Source organism: Aegilops tauschii, chromosome 5, assembly GCF_002575655.3.
Source record: "Aegilops tauschii subsp. strangulata cultivar AL8/78 chromosome 5, Aet v6.0, whole genome shotgun sequence".
Classification (NCBI taxonomy): domain Eukaryota; kingdom Viridiplantae; phylum Streptophyta; class Magnoliopsida; order Poales; family Poaceae; genus Aegilops; species Aegilops tauschii.
The window spans coordinates 541,339,035-541,359,012 of record NC_053039.3 but is presented as its reverse complement, the minus strand read 5'-3'; the positions used below and the strand labels follow the sequence as shown (position 1 = coordinate 541,359,012).

General features: G+C 44.1%; 2 protein-coding genes across 4 annotated transcripts; one reads left to right on the top strand and one right to left on the bottom strand.

Annotated features, from left to right (window-relative positions):
• The first annotated feature begins 489 nt into the window (after window positions 1–489).
• LOC109737135 (indole-2-monooxygenase) lies at window positions 490–3,665 on the top strand. The gene is made up of 3 exons (XM_020296350.4): window positions 490–1,147; window positions 2,360–2,788; window positions 2,858–3,665. Exons 1-3 carry the CDS (start codon window positions 635–637, stop codon window positions 3,479–3,481), a joined length of 1,566 nt encoding a protein of 521 aa, XP_020151939.1. The 5' UTR covers window positions 490–634; the 3' UTR covers window positions 3,482–3,665.
• Window positions 3,666–16,270: 12,605 nt separating this feature from the next.
• Window positions 16,271–19,885, bottom strand: LOC109737134 (uncharacterized). Of its 3 annotated transcripts, none has more exons than XM_073498370.1 (6): window positions 19,592–19,840; window positions 19,344–19,468; window positions 19,137–19,254; window positions 17,602–17,717; window positions 16,903–17,003; window positions 16,271–16,414 (listed from the first exon to the last, which is right to left on the bottom strand). In XM_073498370.1, exons 1-4 carry the CDS (start codon window positions 19,737–19,739, stop codon window positions 17,704–17,706), a joined length of 405 nt encoding a protein of 134 aa, XP_073354471.1. In that variant the 5' UTR covers window positions 19,740–19,840; the 3' UTR covers window positions 16,271–16,414; window positions 16,903–17,003; window positions 17,602–17,703. The 3 variants fall into 3 exon arrangements, with proteins under 3 accessions (XP_073354471.1, XP_073354472.1, XP_073354470.1); XM_073498371.1 differs by having other exon boundaries at window positions 17,639–17,717; XM_073498369.1 differs by having other exon boundaries at window positions 16,903–17,717; window positions 19,592–19,885.
• Between the last annotated feature and the right edge of the window lie 93 nt (window positions 19,886–19,978).

Sequence of the window (19,978 nt, the reverse complement as noted above, 5' to 3'; positions counted from 1 at the left end):
CCGAAAACCAAAAAGATTCCTGCCGATGTCATCCGTTCATACGTGGCAAACTGAGTGGTCATGAAGGCACGTGGGTGAAGTGCAAAATGCCACACGTGTGGGCGTTAGTTTTGTCGTAGACAAATTGGTTGAGTTGAATTATGATACGGCCAGTCTTACTCCCCCGCAGCAGCCGCCGGCCCCACTCCGCGGAACATGTTTCGTTAATTTCCCAGTTAGATTGTTGAAATTTTCTGAGCCGTGGTATAGTTGGACACGCCTACTTGACGAAACGGAGAAAAGTCCGGGCATCTGCATCTGGAAGAGCTCATATTGACGACTAAAGTTTTTCGTTTTATTTTTCGCGATGGATCTCGAAGACTAAACGTGGACACAACAGCACTAATTTCTCCATGTAGGAAGAGCTCATGTGGAAGACTAAACTGGAAGTATATTCTTTTGTCGTTTTTCGTTCTGCGTGGCTAGCTTATATTAGTACGAAGAGCTTCTTATTATGAGTACACTTCACACCCACACAATCTCTATTTGAAACTAACACTCCATTTCCAGATAGCGTACACTAAGCTGGTTCACAAGAACAATTTCTCTGATCAGAGCTCCACAAAGTACTACCGGGCCGAGACAATAGTTTACGATGGAAGATCTCGTGAAGAAACCCATGCCAGAGACACCTCCGCGGGCATTGTTTCTGTTCCTATTCTTCCTCTTCCTCTTGTTTGTAAGCTGGTTCACTGGAAAGACAAGAAAAATGCAGCATCAGCAGCGAGAAAACAACCACCTCCCGCTCCCGCCTTCGCCGCCGGCACTGCCCATCATTGGTCACCTGCACCTCGTCGGCTCCCTCCCGCACGTCTCTCTCCGCAGCCTTGCCAGGAAGTATGGTCCCGACATGATGCTTCTGCGCCTGGGCGCCGCGCGGACCCTCGTGGTGTCGTCGCTGCGTGGCGCAGAGGCAGTGCTGCGCACCCACGACCACATCTTGGCGTCGCGGCCCAGCTCCGTAGTCTCCGACATCCTCACGTACGGCTCGTCTGATATGGCCTTCGCGCCATACGGCGAGTACTGGCGGCAGGTGAGGAAGCTGGTCACCACCCACATGTTGAGCGTTAAGAAGGTGCAGTCTTTCCGCAGCGCTGCCATGGAGGAGGTAATTCTTAATTATCCGCTGACAGCATTTCCTTACTTAAGTTCAACCTGTACATCAAAAACTATAATTGCAAAACGTGAGTGTAATTTTTTTTTATCGTAGGTTGTATGCGGATTTTATGATAGAAGTATGTTGATCCGTGAATAGGCAGTTTAATTTTATTGCTAGCCGTCCCTAGTGTGCAGAACTGAATTAACTAGTAGTACTTTCCGTTAAATCAGTTGATAACGGAGCGGCAGTACTGTGGCCGATAGGTGGGAGAAGCAGCACACGCGTATGGGTAGTCGGTATAGATAGGGGTTGAGGGGATTTGGCCGTTTGGGTTCATCAATTATCTATGCTAAGCAGCACAAGGGTATGGGTATGGATAGGGGTTGAGGGGATTTGGGTTCATCTTCTCTATACTAAATATTATCCCGCAGGTAGCTACGGAAATTAGTTGCCATATATTTCAACGAGATTAGTTGCAATACATTTCAACGAGATTTGGCTTTATGGGTCATGAATATTTTCCAATTAATAATATGTTAACTGAAACTAAAATACATATGATTTATTATATTTGATCATTATACATAGTTGTACAATATTTATTGAATATAAATAGCATAATAAATGAGTTTTCCCTGTGCACGGTTGGACTTTGATGTGTGTCTTTTTCCATGCATAGTTGCATGTTGATTTGATATGTTTACATGTTGAGAGAAATATGGTAGTGCGGTGCTTGGATTGGTGAGGTAAAAATGTGTTATTTCCTTCCATGCCATGAAGACACGTCTCTGATGAGCTACGAGAGAGTGTCTGATATTTTAAGAAACTGATTTTCATAACAGATGCATTTAGAGTTAAATGAAAGATTCCAGAATAATTGTGGGAACATGGTCCGAACCTTATACATGTGTTGTATATTAATATCTTTCTATTGCGATATTAAAACAAGTGATGAACATAGAACATCCACTATTCAGGATATTCTAAGTTTCTAATATTTTGTTAATCATTATTTATATATATCTCCCTTTTTTTGAATTACTTTCTACTCTCGGCCTTGTTGGTAGTTTTGTTATCACAAACTTACTGTTATTGACATAATGATTTGGATTACACTATGTCAAAAAAGGAAATAAAGAAAAGGGACTTCCATTTTTTCCTCTGCTAATTGTTTCACAAATGAATGTTAGCTATCTCACACTAAGATACATGCGATCATAGGTGAGCTTGGTGATGGCCAAGATTAATGAGGTGGCCACAACCGATGGTACGGTGGACATGAGAGAGCTTCTCAGCTTATTCGCGAATGACATGGGGTGCCGCATCGTATCGGGAAAGTTCTTCCTAAAAGATGGACAGAGCAAGTTGTTCCGGGACCTCACCAACGATACCTCACGGCTGTTAGGAGGGTTCAACGTGGAGGAGTACTTCCCAGGATTGGCAAGGGTAGGAGTGTTTAAGAGGGCAGTTTGTGCCCAAGCCGAGAGAGTGAGGAATAGATGGGCTGATCTGCTAGACAAGGTGATCGACGATCATGTGAGCAAGGATAAGTCAACGTTTGATCACGAGGATGGTGATTTTGTAGATATTCTGTTGACTTTTCAGCACGAGTATGATCTCACAAGAGAGCACATGAAAGCTATCCTGATAGTAAGTAAAAATAATACATTTCAAACTATATATGTTATATATATAATCCTAATTAATTCATACCCACAGGATGTATTTGCCGGTGCAACAGACACATCAGCTAACGCCCTCGAATTCACCTTGGCCGAGCTCATGAGGAAGCCACGTGTGATGGGGAAGCTACAAGCTGAGGTGAGGAGTAACGTACCCCAGGGACAAGAAATTGTCAGTGAAATCAACGTGAACAATATGGCATACCTAAGAGCAGTCATAAAGGAGTCGCTTCGACTGTATCCTATTGCGCCTCTCCTTGCTCCACACCTTGCCATGGATGACTGCAATATTGATGGATATATGGTTCCTGCTGGGACGCGTGTCATGGTCAATGCATGGGCCATTGCTAGGGACTCGAGCTTGTGGGAGGACGCAGAAGAGTTCATACCTGAAAGATTTACAGATGAAGGCAGCGCTATGCATGTCAATTTCAAGGGGAATGATTTCCAGTTCTTGCCATTCGGGGCAGGACGAAGGATGTGCCCCGGTATGAACCTCGGAATCGCTAATGTTGAGCTTATGTTGGCAAACCTCATGTACCATTTTGACTGGGAACTTCCGCTTGGAGTTGAGAGAGAAGACATTGATATGACAGCGGTGTTTGGGCTAACCATGCGCCGGAAGGAGAAACTATTGTTAATTCCAAAATCCTGGATGTAGACACAAGAATAAAACCTAAGCTATTATTGGTATAATGTTTTTCTTTGCAAAAAGGTGTTACCGGTATACAGTTGCTACCAAATAATGTCAGTTCTCCCTTGTTTTAAATAAATGTTGCAAATGTTTAGCTACAAATATTGTTCTTATGAACACTGATACGATATTCAAGACACTAGTTTGACTACTATTGTTGGTTGTTACATACATATGAAATAAACTAGAAATGCCTATTGTCAAAGTATTTTTGAAGTAAATACTAGCATGGTACCACACACAAATGCACGTGCAGCATCTTAGTCGTTATTACTTTCATGATTTTAGTTTCTCATATGAGAACTTACATTATAAAATCCGTCGAGACAATATAAACTAAAAACTCACATGCTTAGTATCAAAGTTTGTTGAGACGATGCCATATGAGATATCGCATGGAAAAAATACAACTTATTGCTTCTTAAAATTTGGGCTTGTGATGCTTATGTAAAATGTTTACAGCCAAACAAACTAGATCCCAAATTAGACAAGTACTACGTTGTATGTTATCCCAAGGATACAGTTGGGTATTCCTTCTACCACAGCTCTGAGGGCCAAGTGTTTACGTACTTCAAGTTGTTGTAAAAGTCTGATTTGGGATTGACGGCGACGATAAAAGCAAGAGGATCACCAAGGTGGTGCTGGTGATGAGATCGACGCAGGCGATTGACGGCGGTGAGGACGGGGACGGGGACAGGCTTGGAGGAAGAACAGAGGAGAAGAAAGAGGAGAAAACTTAAGTGTGACTCGGGCACCTCATATCATGTTTGCTTTGTGTGAACTCAATTGGCATCATGCTCTTAGGCATTTCAGCGAACACCTCATGTCCATTGGAAGGGAGAACAAACTAGCACACACCTCCCACCTTTTGTGAGGAAAAAACATAGGATAGTGCGGGCAAGGGAGGGGGTACATATAGACAATTTTGTACTCCCGGTTGGTGTCTAAAACCGGGACTGAAGACAGACCTTTAGTCCCGGTTGGAGACTGATACGTCTCCAACGTATCCATAATTTTTGATTGTTCCATGCTGTTATATTATCATTATTAGATGTTTTAAAGTCATTTTACAGCAACTTTATATCATTTTTTGGGACTAACCTACTAACATAGTACCCAGTGTGAGTTGTTGTTTTTTGCTTGTTTTTTACTTCACAGAAAATCAATACAAAAACATAGTCCAAACGCAGAGAAACTTTTTGGAGAATTTTTCTGGACCAGAAGACACATGTTGGGCCAAAGAAGTACCAGAGGGGGGCTCCGAGGGGAGCACAACCCACCAGGGCGCGCCTAGGGGCCCGGTGGGTTGTGCCCACCTCGGTGGCCTCCCGTACTGCCTCATTGCTCCATAAATACCCGAAAAATCCAAAAACCCTAGGGGAGGCGATGAAACACAATTCCAGCCGCCGCAAGTTACAGAACCACGAGATCCAATGAAGACACCGTCATGGAGGGGTTCATCATCCTCATTGGTGCCTCTCCGGTGATGCGTGAGTAGTTCATTGTATACCTACGGGTCCGTAGTCAGTAGCTAGATGGCTTCTTCTCTCTTTTTGATTCTCAATACAATGGTCTCTTGGAGATCTATTTGATGTAACTCTTTTTTGCGGTGTGTTTGTTGGGATCCGATGAACTTTGAGTTTATGATCAGATCTATATATCCATGAAAGTTATTTTAGTTTCTTTGATCTCTTAGCTGCATGATTACTTATAGTCTCGTATTTCTTCTTTGAATCTTTGGTTTAGTTAGGCCGACTAGATCGATTTTTCTTGCCATGGGAAGAGGTGTTTTGTGATCGGTTCGATCGTATGGTGTTCTTTCCCAGTGACAGAAGGGGTAGCAAGAAACATATGTATCATTGCTATTAAGGATAACAAGATGGGGGCTATTACTACATGAATAGATCTCATCTACATCATGTCATCGTTCTTATTGCATTACTCCGTTTCTCCATGAACTTAATACACTAGATGCATGCTGGATAGCGGTCGATGTGTGGAGTAATAGTAGTAGATGCCGGCAGGAGTCGGTCAACTAATCTTGGACGTGACGCCTATATAATAATCATTGCCTGTATATCGTCATAATTATTTGATGTTCTATCAATTTCCCAACAATAATTTCTTTACCCACAGTACGCTATTTTCTCGAGAGAAGCCACTAGTGAAATCTACGGCCCCCGGGTCTATTTTTGCATCATATATTTTCAGATCTATATTATTATTTTCCTTTTCTTTATTTGCACCTTTTATATTCAGATCTATATTTCCAAAAACCCAAAAACACCTCGCTGAATTTTATTTGCCATTATTTTATTTGCATCTACCAATCTGTCTCTTTACCAATCTTTTACCTCAGAGGGATTGACAACCCCTCTACGCGTCGGGTTGCAAGTATTTGTTCTTCGTGTGCAGGTACAATTTACATAATGTTGCTTGGTTCTCCTGCTGGTTCGATAACCTTGGTTTCATAAATGAGGGAAATACTTACTGAAGTTGTGCTTCATCATCCCTTCCTCTTCGGGGAAATACTGACGCTGACACGAGCCATCAGACACACCAACCGGGACTAAAGGGTGTCGCTCCTGGCGCAACCCCTTTAGAAGCGGTTGGTGTCTCCAGCCGGGACTAAAGGTTCCATTCAAACTGGGACTGGTGCCTGCAGAGCCCCGTCCGGCGTCCTAGCCACTCGAACCGGGACTGATGCTCACATTAGTCCCGGTTCATAATGCGTCTGGGACTATTTCTTCCATCCGGCTAGAACCAAATCCCTGTTTTCTACTAGTGCTAGGATCCAACTTATTATTTATATATTTTTTGAATTACAGAATCATATAAGAATGGGGTTCAAGAATGAATTGTGGCATAAACCTATGAGTTGAAAACTTTATCCTACAGATGATAATGCTCGGATGTGTCATCTCTCAACCGTTGGATGGGGCATATCCAACTATTAATATTTGAAGTTATTTTTACATTATATAGTGGAATAGATATCTCACTTTTTGTAACGACAAGTCAATTTTGTTTTATGTAGTGTCACCGAAATGTCAAGGCCGTGATGACATTATGTTTGAGATGCACTACACAAAAAGTTCTGAAGAGAAGCGGAAGGTTTAGGAGAAAGCACTTGCTACTCCAGATGATTAAGTTTGACTTCAGGCTTTCAGCCTTCTTGCTTCGGCCTATCAAGTTCTTATCTAGAAGCAGGTATAATCATTCCTAGAAATCTTCATTCAGTTCAACCGTGCTAATGCATTATTATTACAAATCATAACTTCCTTGTTAATTTGTTTTGGATAGAAAATATTTTAGTGGAACTGCACAAAAAGACCAAGTCCCACGTCCTCCACCATGTGCTTGAACTACAGGAGAGACGGGTTAATTACTCAGGATGTGCATATCACAAGAAAGTTATATTTGTAGGTATTACATGTATGTTCAATATGCTTGCTAATAAGTGTGTTCAATTAATGTACATATTGGCTATGAACTTCAAATGTATGATTCTCTGTTATGAAAAGTAAAGTGCTTGTGCAAATATATGATGTATGATGTGTGCTTGTATATTTTGTGTGTGTGCCTTTTTGTCCATATCACTTCCTGGTTTGGCAACAAAAGAAACAAAGGCAAGCACTACAAAAAAAATACACTTCTGTGATGATACGTGTTTGTCACAGTAGATCACGTTTTTTATCATGCATGTACATCCATGATGATTTTATGACAGTATCAAGATAGTCATACCTGTGCTGTCGTAGAAGTGTTCCATGACAATACCAAAATTATCATCACGAAAGTGTACACTTCCATGACGATAAATGGCGCGGCATGGAAGTGCTTTCGTCAAGGGTAACCGACACGTGGCATCTGCCATAACGGGTCACCGTTAAGCTACCATGTTCCGGTTTGGATCGGATAACCCGTTAACAGCCCGGACCAATGGTGATTTTCCACGTCTAAAATCATCATTGGCTGGAGGAAACACGTGTCGGCTCCTCGGTGGGCCACATGTCGTCTGTACAATGGAGGAGACATTCCTATGATACGTCGACATGTGGAAGGGCCTAACAGAGGCCCATGTAGGTTAAAAAGGCCGGCCCAGTCAAAGGACCGTAGTATTTACACAGGTACTGGTGGGCCAGCACACTAACAGCTTGTTTAAACATGGAACATTTACGGCCCGAAGCCAGATCTGGCCCGTTAGTTGTTTGCCAAATATTTGGGCCCAATTACGGCCCATTGACATTTCGGCCTGTTAGAGGCCCGGTGTAGACATGGCCCCATTTCAGCCCGGTGTGTCTTGCAGCCTGGGAATGGCCCGTGGTACCCATGGGCCATATATGGTCCGACGCGACATCCGGCTGTAACGCCCACGATGCGGCTATATCTCCCACGTGTCGAGGCACGACTTAGAGGCATAACCGCATTGTGGTTTTGTCGCAAGAAGGGTCATCTTCACACAATCCCATGTAATGAACAAGAATGGGATAAAGAGAGTTGGCTTACAATCACCACTTCACACAATACATAAATATAATTCATACATCATCCAAAATACACACATAGACCGACTACGGTCAAGATCCAAATGAAAATAAGATAACCCCAAATGCTAGATCCCCGATCGTCCCAACTGGGCTCCACTACTGATCATCAGGAAAAGACACATAGTAACGACCACGTTCCTCATCGAACTCCCACTTGAGGTCGATCCCATCATCTGCAATGGCATCGTCGGCACCTGCAACTGTTTTGGTAGAATCTGTGAGTCACGAGGACTCAGCAATCTCACACCCGCGAGATCAAGACTATTTAAGCTTATAGGAAAGGATAGTGAAATGGGGTGGAGCTGCAGCAGGCACTAAGTATATATAGTGGCTAACATACGCAAAAGAGAGCGAGAAGAGAAACAACGGAACGGTCGTCATCTAGTAATGACCAAGAAGTGATCCTGAACTCCTACTTACGTCATTCAAAACTCAAACCGTGTTCACTTCCCGGACTCCGCCGAGAAGAGACCATCACGGCTACACACACGGTTGATGTATTTTAATTAAGTCAAGTGGCAAGTTCTCTACAACCGGACATTAACAAATTCCCATCTGCCTCATAGCCGCGGGCACGGCTTTCGAAAGATAATACCCTGCAGGGGTGTCCCAACTTAGCCCATCATAAGCTCTCACGGTCAACGAAGGATAAACCTTCTCCCGGAAAGACCCGATCAGTCTCGGAATCCCGCTTTACAAGACATGTCGACAATGGTAAAACAAGACCAGCAAAGCCGCCCGAATGTGCCGACAAATCCCGATAGGAGCTGCACATATCTCGTTCTCAGGGCACACCGGATGAACACTACGTACAACGAAAACCAATCCTCGAGTTTCCCCAAGGTGGCGCTGCAAGTGGCTCTAGTTTGGACCAGCACTCAGAGGAACACTGGCCTGGGGGTTTAAATAAAGATGACCCTCGGGCTCGCGAAAACCCGGGGGAAAAGGCTTAGGTGGCAAATGGTAAAACCAAGGTTGGGCCTTGCTGGAGGAGTTTTATTCAAGGCGAACTGTCAAGGGGGTCCCATAAATCACCCAACCGTGTAAGGAACGCAAACTCAAGGAACATAATACCGGTATGACGGAAACTAGGGCGGCAAGAGTGGAACAAAACACCAGGCATAAGGTCGAGCCTTCCACCCTTTACTAAATATATAGATGCATTAATTAAATAAGAGATATTGTGATATCCCAACATATCCATGTTCCAACATGGAACTAACTTCATCTTCACCTGCAACTAGCAACGCTATAAGAAGGGCTGAGCAAAAGCGGTAACTTAGCCAAACAACGGTTTGCTAGGAAAGGATGGTTAGGGGCTGACATGGCAATATGGGAAGGCATGATATAGCAAGTGGTAGGTAGCGCAGCATGGCAATAGAACGAACAATTAGCAAAGCAAAGATAGAAGTGATTTCGAGGGTATGGTCATCTTGCCTGCAAGGTTCTCAGAGTTGTCGAAAGCTTGATCCTCGTAAGCGTACTCAACAGGTTCCTCGTTCACGAACTCGTCTCCCGGCTCTACCCAAAACAAAAACACAAGCAATGGAACCACAATCAATCACGGGAAATGCACAAGCAACATGATGCAAAACATGAATGATATGCAAGATATGATATGCGATGCATATGCGTGCTCCGGAAGGAAAAAGATGAACAAGGCAGTAACTTAGCAAACCAATCATGCCACTGGAAAGATGAGATGATTTCGCTCGAAATCGATATAAAGATCACCGGAAACGGATGCACGGTTTGTAAATGGCGAGCAAAACAAGAATGACACGAATCTGAGATTAACAGCATGATAGCACTTAGAATGCAACAAGTAACAATGCTACAGCACTCCAACATAGCAACAAAGCATATGGCAGTAATCTACAGGAGATGCTTGACAAAAGATGAACAATGAGCTACGGCTAGATCACACCACAGCAGGTTCAAACAAGCATGGCAAAAGTGCAGAAGATAACAGGTTCACAGACAGTGAAATTACTGGACATGGCTGAAACAGCATCAGGTAGCAATGTTCAGAGCACGAAATCAACATGCTACAGGAACTTAACATGGCAAAACAAGGCATGGCAGTATTCTACTAAATGCATATAACAAAAGTACCTTACTGACCATAAGCCAAAAGGACCAGAACAATATGATGGAAACCATGTAAACATAGCAAGTTTCGTTATCAGGTTTCAGACTTGGCAGAAAACAGATCATGGCAGAAACAATAATATGAAGGCATATTTGTGAGCTTGATGCACTCATCACAAAGCAATGCATGACAAAACAAGCATACCTACAGCAAGATGGCATGTTTATGAAGCTATCCATGGCAAGAGTAAGTACATAGCATGTATGGATCAACTACAACAAGCTTGGCAAAATTGAATAACACGTAAACAATCTGCCAGAAATATTTTATAGCAAAAGTAGAGCAAGATTGAGTCATGCTATGGCACTCCATAATTACAAACAAGGGCAGGAATGAATCAATTACAATAATATCTACAAAACATCCTTACTGAACATCTCCAAAAGGAGCATAGATCTCTCTGTAGCCACATGGATACATAGCAACAAAATAACAGCAGACAAAGACTTAGAGAAAACACCATGTCTCTGAAATCAGAAACATTACGGAGCCTAGTTTGCATGCTTGTGCTAGTCACCACAGATATCACAAAAATACATGGCATACACCCCTGAAAAGATGGCATGGCATACAACAAAACACATGTAGAGCTCATACCCATAAGATGCACAGATTAAATGATACAAAAATAACAAATCCTCAAGTTCTGATAAGTAACAGCAGATAACAGCAACTAGCACTCTTGCACCAGACATTTGGGCATCAAGATGGACTCAAATGAACATGGTGCAATGGAACAAAATGAAGAGCATCTCGAGACGAACATTTCGATATATTACACGCGTGAAACAGAGCTATATGCAGCGAGTTATGATGCGATGAACATAGCAATATACTGTGAGAATATTGGGACTTAGAGATTTCGGGGACAGGAGAAAAGTCAACCTCGAGGTTCACAGATCGGATCGGGGCGAGAGGAGCTCGGGCTCGCCGGAACTTGGCCGGAGCGGGAGGAGAAGGGCGCCGGGGCTCGGGGGGAGAGGAGGAAGGAGGACGGCGACGGCGACGGGTCCTCGGGAGGCGCCGCCCCGGGCGGCGGCTGGCGACGTCGGCGGCGGCGTTGGTGGCGGCGGCCGGCGAAGACGGCGACGGCGGCGACCGGCGAAGGAGCGGAGGCGGCGGCGCGGGGAGGGCGACGGGATCCGGCGGCGGCACGGGCTCGGGCGCGGGGAGGCACGGGCCCGGCGGGCTCGCGATGGGCTTCGCGGGCCGGCGCGGTGGAGGCGGCGGCGCTGCCACATGGCGGGCGCGGAGTGGCTGCGGGGCGGCGGCGCGATTCGTCCGGCGGCGGTGGACACGTCCGGCGGCGACGGGAGGAGTTTTTTTAGGGTTTGGACTGCGAATGTATTTCGGGAGGGATGCAAATATATAGGTAGAGGAAGCTAGGAGGCTCCAGATGAGGTGCGGTTTTCGCCCACACGATCGTGATCGAACGATCTAGAGCATGGAAGAGACTTGGAGGGGTTTTGGGCTGTTTAGAGAGGGGTTTTGCTGCAACACACAAATGGACTTTGCGGTTACCCGGTTAACCGTTGGAGTACCAAACGACCTCCAAATGGAACGAAACTTGACCGGTGGTCTACCGGTGTTATACCAAGGCCACTTGGCAAGCCTCGGTCCATTCCGAGAATGTTCAACACCCGCTCATGAAAAGAAACAAGAGGAGTGCGCCGGAGGAGGTGGGAGTGCCGGATTGCAAAACGGACAACGGGGAAAATGCTCGGATGCATGAGACGAACATGTATGCAAATACAATGCACGTGATGACATGATATGAGATGCATGACAAAAACAAAATGCAAAACGAAAGACAAAACCCGAACACGAAGGAAAATATCATAACACAAAGCCGAAAATGGCAAGAGTTGGAGTTACAAATATGGCAAGTTACATCCGGGGTGTTACACCGGCTCACTAACAACCTGTGATTAAGGTGGCAACAGTTCAGCCCAACTTGACTTTGGGCTTGTTAAAGGCATGTCATATAATTCGGCCCGTTGATGCCTCTACTAAGCTTTTGGCCTCTTAAAGGCCCATGATATTAGTGGGCCAACTAAGGCCCGAGATATGTTTCGGCCTGGTAATGGCCCGTCATATAACTAGGCCAATAATGGCCCGGTCTACATTTCAGCCTGCTGAAGGCCCGTCGACGACTAGTGAAAATTGAGGTCCAACATGCATTTCAGCCTGCTAAAGGCCCATGGTTTCTTCTGGGCCGTAACAGGCTAGCAGAATATTCAGTCATTAATGGCCCGAAGCTACATGGGCCCAACTAAGCGCTGGGTCCACTAAAGGTCCAACTAAACTTTGGGCCGAATATAGACGCGTGTAAGTTGTGGGCCTGGCACAAAGTGTGAAGGCTCCAGTAGCCTTTCAGGCCCAAGATAGTTGCAGGCCGGCCCAATTGTGGCCCGCTAAAATGCAGGCCTGTTAGAGGCGAATGTTTCGGCCCGGTCGACTACATCATATTTTCGCCATTTTTTTGAGATAGCGAATGATGCTATATACGGTAACTAGTAGGAATTAAGAACAAACCTACTCTATACAATAAAGAAATTACGGCATAGTAACTTAGAATAAACCTACACTATACAATAAAGGATTTATGGTATATTACATCCACTGGGCATCAAAGTTCGCCACCAGTGATCATAATGCGCAACGAAGAAGCATATTACAAAATCTGGGCGCAATTGCAGAGTAACAAAAAACTACTGAACCAATACCACTTCCAAGACAGTTCAAGAAAGGTTAGCCTTGTGCGGGAACTACTGCGCAAGGTGCTAAGCAAGGCTGTGAGACCGGCCTAGCATGTCGGTCATAGCTTCCAGGTGTAGCTGTTTACCAATGGGGTTCTCATTGGCGTTCTCCACAATCTTTCTTAGAGATAGGATTTCAAGTCGAAGTTGAGTTGGAGAATTCCTTTCTGCTAGAACTTGGGACTGAAGAAGTCGAATTGATTCAGACAGCGAATTCTTTGAGCTTGTCTGACTGCTAGTCTCAAGTAACTTGAACACTGCATCAAGAGAAGACTTTGGGGTTGTCTCGCTATATTCAAGATGTTTTGCCTTCTTTGCTGCAATATATGTTGGGTTTGTCTCACAGCCTTCAGTAGACTTGTGCATTCCATCAGGCATATCACCCTAAAACAAGCAGAGATATGACAGGTTTTGCACATGTATAAACAAAGATGGTAACTGTGCTGTCAAATCCATCCAATTTCATATTAGAAAATAACGAGTAAGTTCAAAACATCAATAGCATAATTTGGCATTGTTCATAACGCAGGGAGCTTCACAACACTACTGGATTACCATGTCAACAAAATAAGCATAGATGAAGGGCAAAGACAATCATTGTATCTATTTTGGTTAATGTACATGGCATGTTGTTTATATCATCAGCCACATCAGTAAGATAAAACAGGAGATGACAAGGTGCAAACGTGGGCTGCTTCACCGCACACTAGATTATAGATCCACAAAAACAAGCATGCATATAGGGAGTGTTGAGTAATGTGCATGGTACTAATAATGAATTTCGTTTTACAAGTAAAACTTGGAACTTACAGTTGTTGCGAACATGCATTTTGATTGAAACAGCAAACTAAACAGCAGTTGACGATAGGCAGTATGAGCAAATTAAACAACTATTGAGGATAAAGGCTTTAGAAGGACTGAATTACATTAACAGTTAACACCGGCTTTATAATGCCCTTCTCCACGTCAAGGGAAGGATAACTCAAGAATTTCAGCACATAATCTTCTTCATAAGCATTACCTGTACTCTACATTTTATAGAGAGTATTCATAGATATGATAATACTAGAAGGGATAGAGGATAATGAAGATAAGATGCAGATTGATGCTACATAATCAACTACCAATCCCTAGAAGTACAAGCGTTACAGGACAAAATGTACTGACAAGAGCAATGGGCTACACTTCTGCAAAGGCATTGTGTGTGTATTCAACTTCTTGGTAAGATTAAATATAGATCTGATATTTTTTAGTAAATGGTGGGCGGGGTAGATAAGATGCAGAATGCTACACAATGAACCAATCCCTCTTCCCATAATAAAGAGTGTTTTGAACACTGGTGTACTATACAAAATGCTCTTATATTATGTGGCGGAGGGAGTAGCTATTAATGTAAGTACAGTGATAGATGACGTTCAGTCCTTACAAGAAGACTGCCGAGTTAAATCTCTTCAAAAGCATTGTGCGGATTCTTAATTTATGTAAGAGTGGATACAGATCTTATAATGTCCACCAAATGGAGGATAACGAGGCTAACATGTGCAATGATGCTACATGATCAACCATCTATGAAAGTAACTATGGTCATACAGGGCAAGAGGTACTCACAAGAGCAATGCAGTGTGTAGTATTGTTGCGAGATTTTGTGGTCCCTTGAGAATGAATGTTCTTCTGCAAACAGTTTTCATATAAGTGAGATGTTAAGGCACATGCAGAAATGCAGTTCAAATGTGATGTGATATCATAGATAGTACCATACGATGCAGACGAGACTAATGTGTACGAAGATTATTCCAGTCACTGTCTGATAAATGTAGAACGGGAGACTTTACAGCAATTCCGTTTAGAGGCTTGCCATCGACGTGCACTTGCCTCAGGTAGAAACGATACTTCATCAACGAGTGCTTGAAAAGCGCAACCAACCCTTGCTCGTCTTGACTATCCAGTTTGGTCCTCGCCTATTTAAAAGAATGAAATCTTGTGTCTTTTATCAGCAGAAACATATGCAGTAATTACCATGAATAACATTAGTACATTACTTATGTGTAAGTTGCGGAGGAAGATTGAAAATTGTTCTTTGTTTATGGTATAATCTTCCCATGAAGGAAAGATGCGCACAAAGTTCCTGACAACAATATAAGCTTCGTCTTTTAAACTGGGAAGAAGTGATACAGGAGTCCTATTTGCTGCAATTGGGGCTCTCTTTCGTTCGAAAAGGGATTTGGCAACTGGATTTGGTGTACTCTTTGCTTGAATGGGGGTTTTGTGTCGTAGAGCTGGTGCTATGTCAACTGGCATCATTATACTGTTTGCTGCAGTTGGGGTCTGCTGAGTTGGGGCATCAGAGATGGCCAGTGTAGTAGGGCTAGAGTCTACTAGAGTTGTGGTCGTGTTTTCTGGGTCTGGTGATATTGCAACTATACCTAATGGGCTATTTGATTTATCAGGTGTCACTACCTTTTCCAAATACTTTGTTCGTCCCCCTCCGTGATCAGGAATCGCCCTCTTCCTTTTGAACGTCTGATACACAAGAATATCATTTGAATGGATAAAGATGGTATGATGACAGATGGAATATGTACTAAAAATGGATAGGCAGGGCGTATTCACATACTCGATGTGTAAACTAAGCTAATGGCAGTGCAACAAAGTAGAAGCAATGCAAAGCATCAGTTGCAACATATGTGCGACAAATATAACATTGGAAAGTTAGAGCAAGCACCTTGATGGGTGAATAAGATAGGGCATCTGCCTCTGACTGCTCGACTAGGTAGCTACATTGACTTAGGTCTCCCTCTAGCTCAGAATCATTGTTAGGATCATATTCTGAGCATGAATCTGTAGGTGGAGAGCGTTTGCATTGCAGACTTGATTTCAATCCCTGTCAGGACCCCGATCTAAGTCACACTGATCTAGCATGTAACGCGTCATATCACTTCACTACTAGAAAAAAGGCTGTTAGTGGCGCACCAATTTTTGCTATTAACGGCGCACTATAGGTGCGCCACTATTAACACGCCACTAGTAACTGTTAGTAATGGCAACTTTGATGCGCCATTGGTAATCCAAATACCAGTGGCGCACCACATGGTGCGCCACTACTAACCCTTAGATGCTCCACTGGCATTCCCTCCAGGTGCGCCACTAATAGCCTTATAGCTGCGCCACTAGTAATAAAGGAAGGTGCACCACTAATAAGGGCTTAAATGTGCCACTAGTAATGTATTTGGAAAACAAAAAAAATCCAAATTTACAGAAAACAACCTGTAAGGAAAAATAATTTAAAAACAAAAAATGAAATAGAATCATAATTTTTATTATAGTAAGAATATTACAATGTCTTTACAAGTATCCAATAAAAGGAAAATTGCAAGGAAATAAAAGAAAATCCTAAAACTAATCTTCTAATAATCTTTTCTTCTTTTTCTTCACTTTATCCCTGCAAAATGTAACAAAATAAACAGAAAGACAAACAAACTATTTATAACATGTCAATACTGTCATTTTTTATGCATAACTAGATATGAGCATATATTTCCAGAATTACATGGTGTGAATATTGTATGAGTAAGATTATAATGGAAATGAATTTTGATAGGAGCCCACTTTCGACGAGTATTTATCTGACAGAGCTAAATAATCAGGGCATTTACCTTTTGATAATATTATTATACCATACTATCAGTATACTACTCCACTTAGATTTTTTAGATGAGCAGATCTGAGATAGACATCTGTTCAAGTGGCTATAGGTAGGCTTGAAGAATTCTCATCGGTTCAAGTGGCTACAGGTAGTCGCACAGCTGGAATATAGACTACTAGTACTATTTGAAAAGAAAACAAGAGCAAATCTGAACGTACTAGTCATATCCGATCACATTGAGCTAGAAAGAAAATTCATCAGGAAACAGATGGCCGGCGACTTACTTCCAGACGTTGAGGATCTCGTTGTGCCCGACGAAGACGCTGCGGAGCGCGTCGCGGACGGACTGCTCACAGCGATAGCTGCCGCAGATGAACTCGTTGTCCTGCAGGTAGTCCAGCAGCCAGGAATTAAAGATAGGAGGGCTAGAACTGAAAGAAATAGCATCTTAGAAAGCAACAGGAGATAATTCATATATGCAAAATACATATGAAGTGGTCTTCACCAAATTTGTTGAAACATGAACGAAATGTTTTAGCAGTACCAATGATACATGTCAAATAATTAATTGTTCCTGTCATGACAATGTAATAGTACTTGCATGCCAATGAAGACTTGCTAGTGTCAGATTCTATGAGATTCAGGACATGTGTAATTGTGCCAAGTTGACTTGTAATGCCATTATTCATGATCTGAACTTTATCCTCCACAAAATAAAATAACAGTTGATCCATGCGAATGATACTTAATTTTGAAGCTACTGTTAATTTATAAACTGAATATAAAGTGAGTTTATAAATTCAGAAACAAAAAATTCAGTTAGGCTACTGTTAACTGAATTTTGGAGTGTATACTTAACAAAGGCTTCATTTGACTGTACAGTCAAATTAAAAAAATGTGTTCATGGGGCAGCAGCACTAAGAACTGAAAGAAAAAGGTGCAGAAAAAAGCTACTGAAAAACAATATCAGAAGTAGTGCAGACGCTGTTGAGGCGCTGACTGAACCATTGATAGTACTACCACTCTTCTTTTTTGCGTCCATTAGCGTGACAGTGAGGTTACAACCCTGCCATCGACGACGACGACTAGGTTGCTGCTGCTGCAGGAAAAAAATGTGGAAAATGTTATACATGTAGTTACCAATCCAAGATGCGGAACATGAAAAACGGTCCTCTGACAACTCGAGAGACAAGTGACTGGTTCATTGCCGGTATCAAATTCAACGCAGGGCACAGATGTGAAAATAATGTTACTACATGTGGGCACCACTTGAAAATACAGTGTGTACGATTTCGAACTGGGCATTACGGGGACAGTTTGAAGATGTAGAGATTTGTGTTATACCACAATCTGAGTCCCCTCTGGTGCTTATACAGTCTGGCATTCAGTAGCTTTGCGGCTATTGATGATTTCTGCCACAGCAAGAAGGAAAAATAGGGGTTACCGGGAGTAGCTTCCCCATCTGAACCAGATACTGCCTGTACATCACAAGACGGCCTACTGAGGCATCCTTTGGCCATACAAAGCACTCTAGCAAGCACTAGAACATCGGCCTGAACAATCACTTCTGTCTCTCTCAGAAGGCATGTCTACCTGGTGCTGGGACTTGCCAGGGAGTGACAATGATGTACTGATCCCAGAAACAGAGACAGAGGGAGATCCATTCAAGCTAAAACCGTTGGAAACAAGAAGACTGCTGTTGCAAAACTATTCTCTACAGATATGTGTGAGATATCTCAGGTAATTTTTTTAAGAAACAAACGCAACAGTGTAGACCCTGCTTAACTCCGTTGTTTATTTGTTTTGCCTGAGCTGCGTGCAGGAAAGAGAGCTCCCTTTCAATGCAACACATGTAGCTTGAAACGGAAAAACCTATATGCATCGCTCTGCACAAGTACTTCAAAGACACACAACGCAATTCATTTATCGTGGCAGTGCTTACTGGAAGTCTGATGCAGCCGACGTACTAAAACTAAGCTGCACTATCCAGAGGTTACAAGATTTGGTGTATATATAGTCATAATAGCACATGGAATTCTTCCGTGGCTGCTTAGTGTCTGCACTCTGTGCAGAACAGGACCAGATTCTTGGACTGAATTTCATGGATTTTATATTATTCACATCTGCCAAAATGAAACCTGGTAGTGGTAGATACACGATTTCAGGTGCTGGACTCAGTTGAATTTACTTCCCCCTTCCCTGCTATGGAGTGCAAGCTACACAGGATGAGGATCATCAATTAACTGTCTACGGCACTTGTTGCAATTGGATCATAAGACCAGAAATAAATCATCTATCAACTGAAACCTTCATCCCCCCCTTCAAAAATACCAAGCGACCAACCGTGGAGCTCGGCTACGGCAGACGGGCAGAGGGATTTCTACGCCACACAGGATCGGGACTAGGGTGCGGAAGGATCCACGGGCAAGAGCCCTGGTTCTGCCTTGAGCTACCTTGCTCCTAGGGCATCGTCGTACTGATGCAAGGGGTGAATCGGGGCGGAGCGGAGAGGGCGTACCTGACTGGTGGGCAGACGAATCGGAGCTTCCCGATCGGGCCGCGCGACATGGATGACCTTTGGTGCCGGCGACATGGATGACCTTCATCCGCGCCATGGGCTCCTCCAGCTCCAGAATCTGAAGAACCAAATCCGCCCTCTAGATCAGACAACACATCCCCACCCACATCGCGGTTGAGGAGGAGGATGAAGGAGGGGACGGAGTACCTGGAGGTAGCGGCCCATGAGGTCCCACTGGTTGCCGCGGTTGCCGGTGTCCGCGCGCACCTTCTGCGTGATGAGCGAGGAGAGCCGGGCCAGCACCTCCTCGTACTCCCCCACCGCCGCGCCACCTGCACATCAATCCCCACCCCGCCGCACGAACGCGGCAGCCATCAGTACAGTACCCAGCCCAACACGCACCACTAGTGTCACTCCACGAAGCTAGCAAGCCCCGATCGGGTCGCGTCGCTCACCTGCGTGCTCCGCAGCGGCGGCGGCGGTGGAGGAGGACGACTCCATGGCGCGGGGGAGGAAGCGGCGGGTGCGGGAGGAGGCGAGCGGCGAGGAGAGGAGTAGGCGGCAGCGGAGGCTGGCGGCGGCGACGAGAGGGGGTTGAGGCATCGGCGGCGGGGGAATATGCGGCCGGGGCTTCCCGATCTAGATCCAAGTCGAGGGAGGTGGGTGGGGTGTGTCAGGAGGAAGGGGATAAGGGGTGATAGCAATCGCACTGGTAGGGGGTGCGCCATACGTACAGATAGCAATGGCGCATCTATTACTGGTGCGCCATTACTAGTTAAAAACTAGTAATGGCGCACTTTCCCTGGTGCGCCACTGCTAAGTCTGGGGAGGGATGTGGGGCT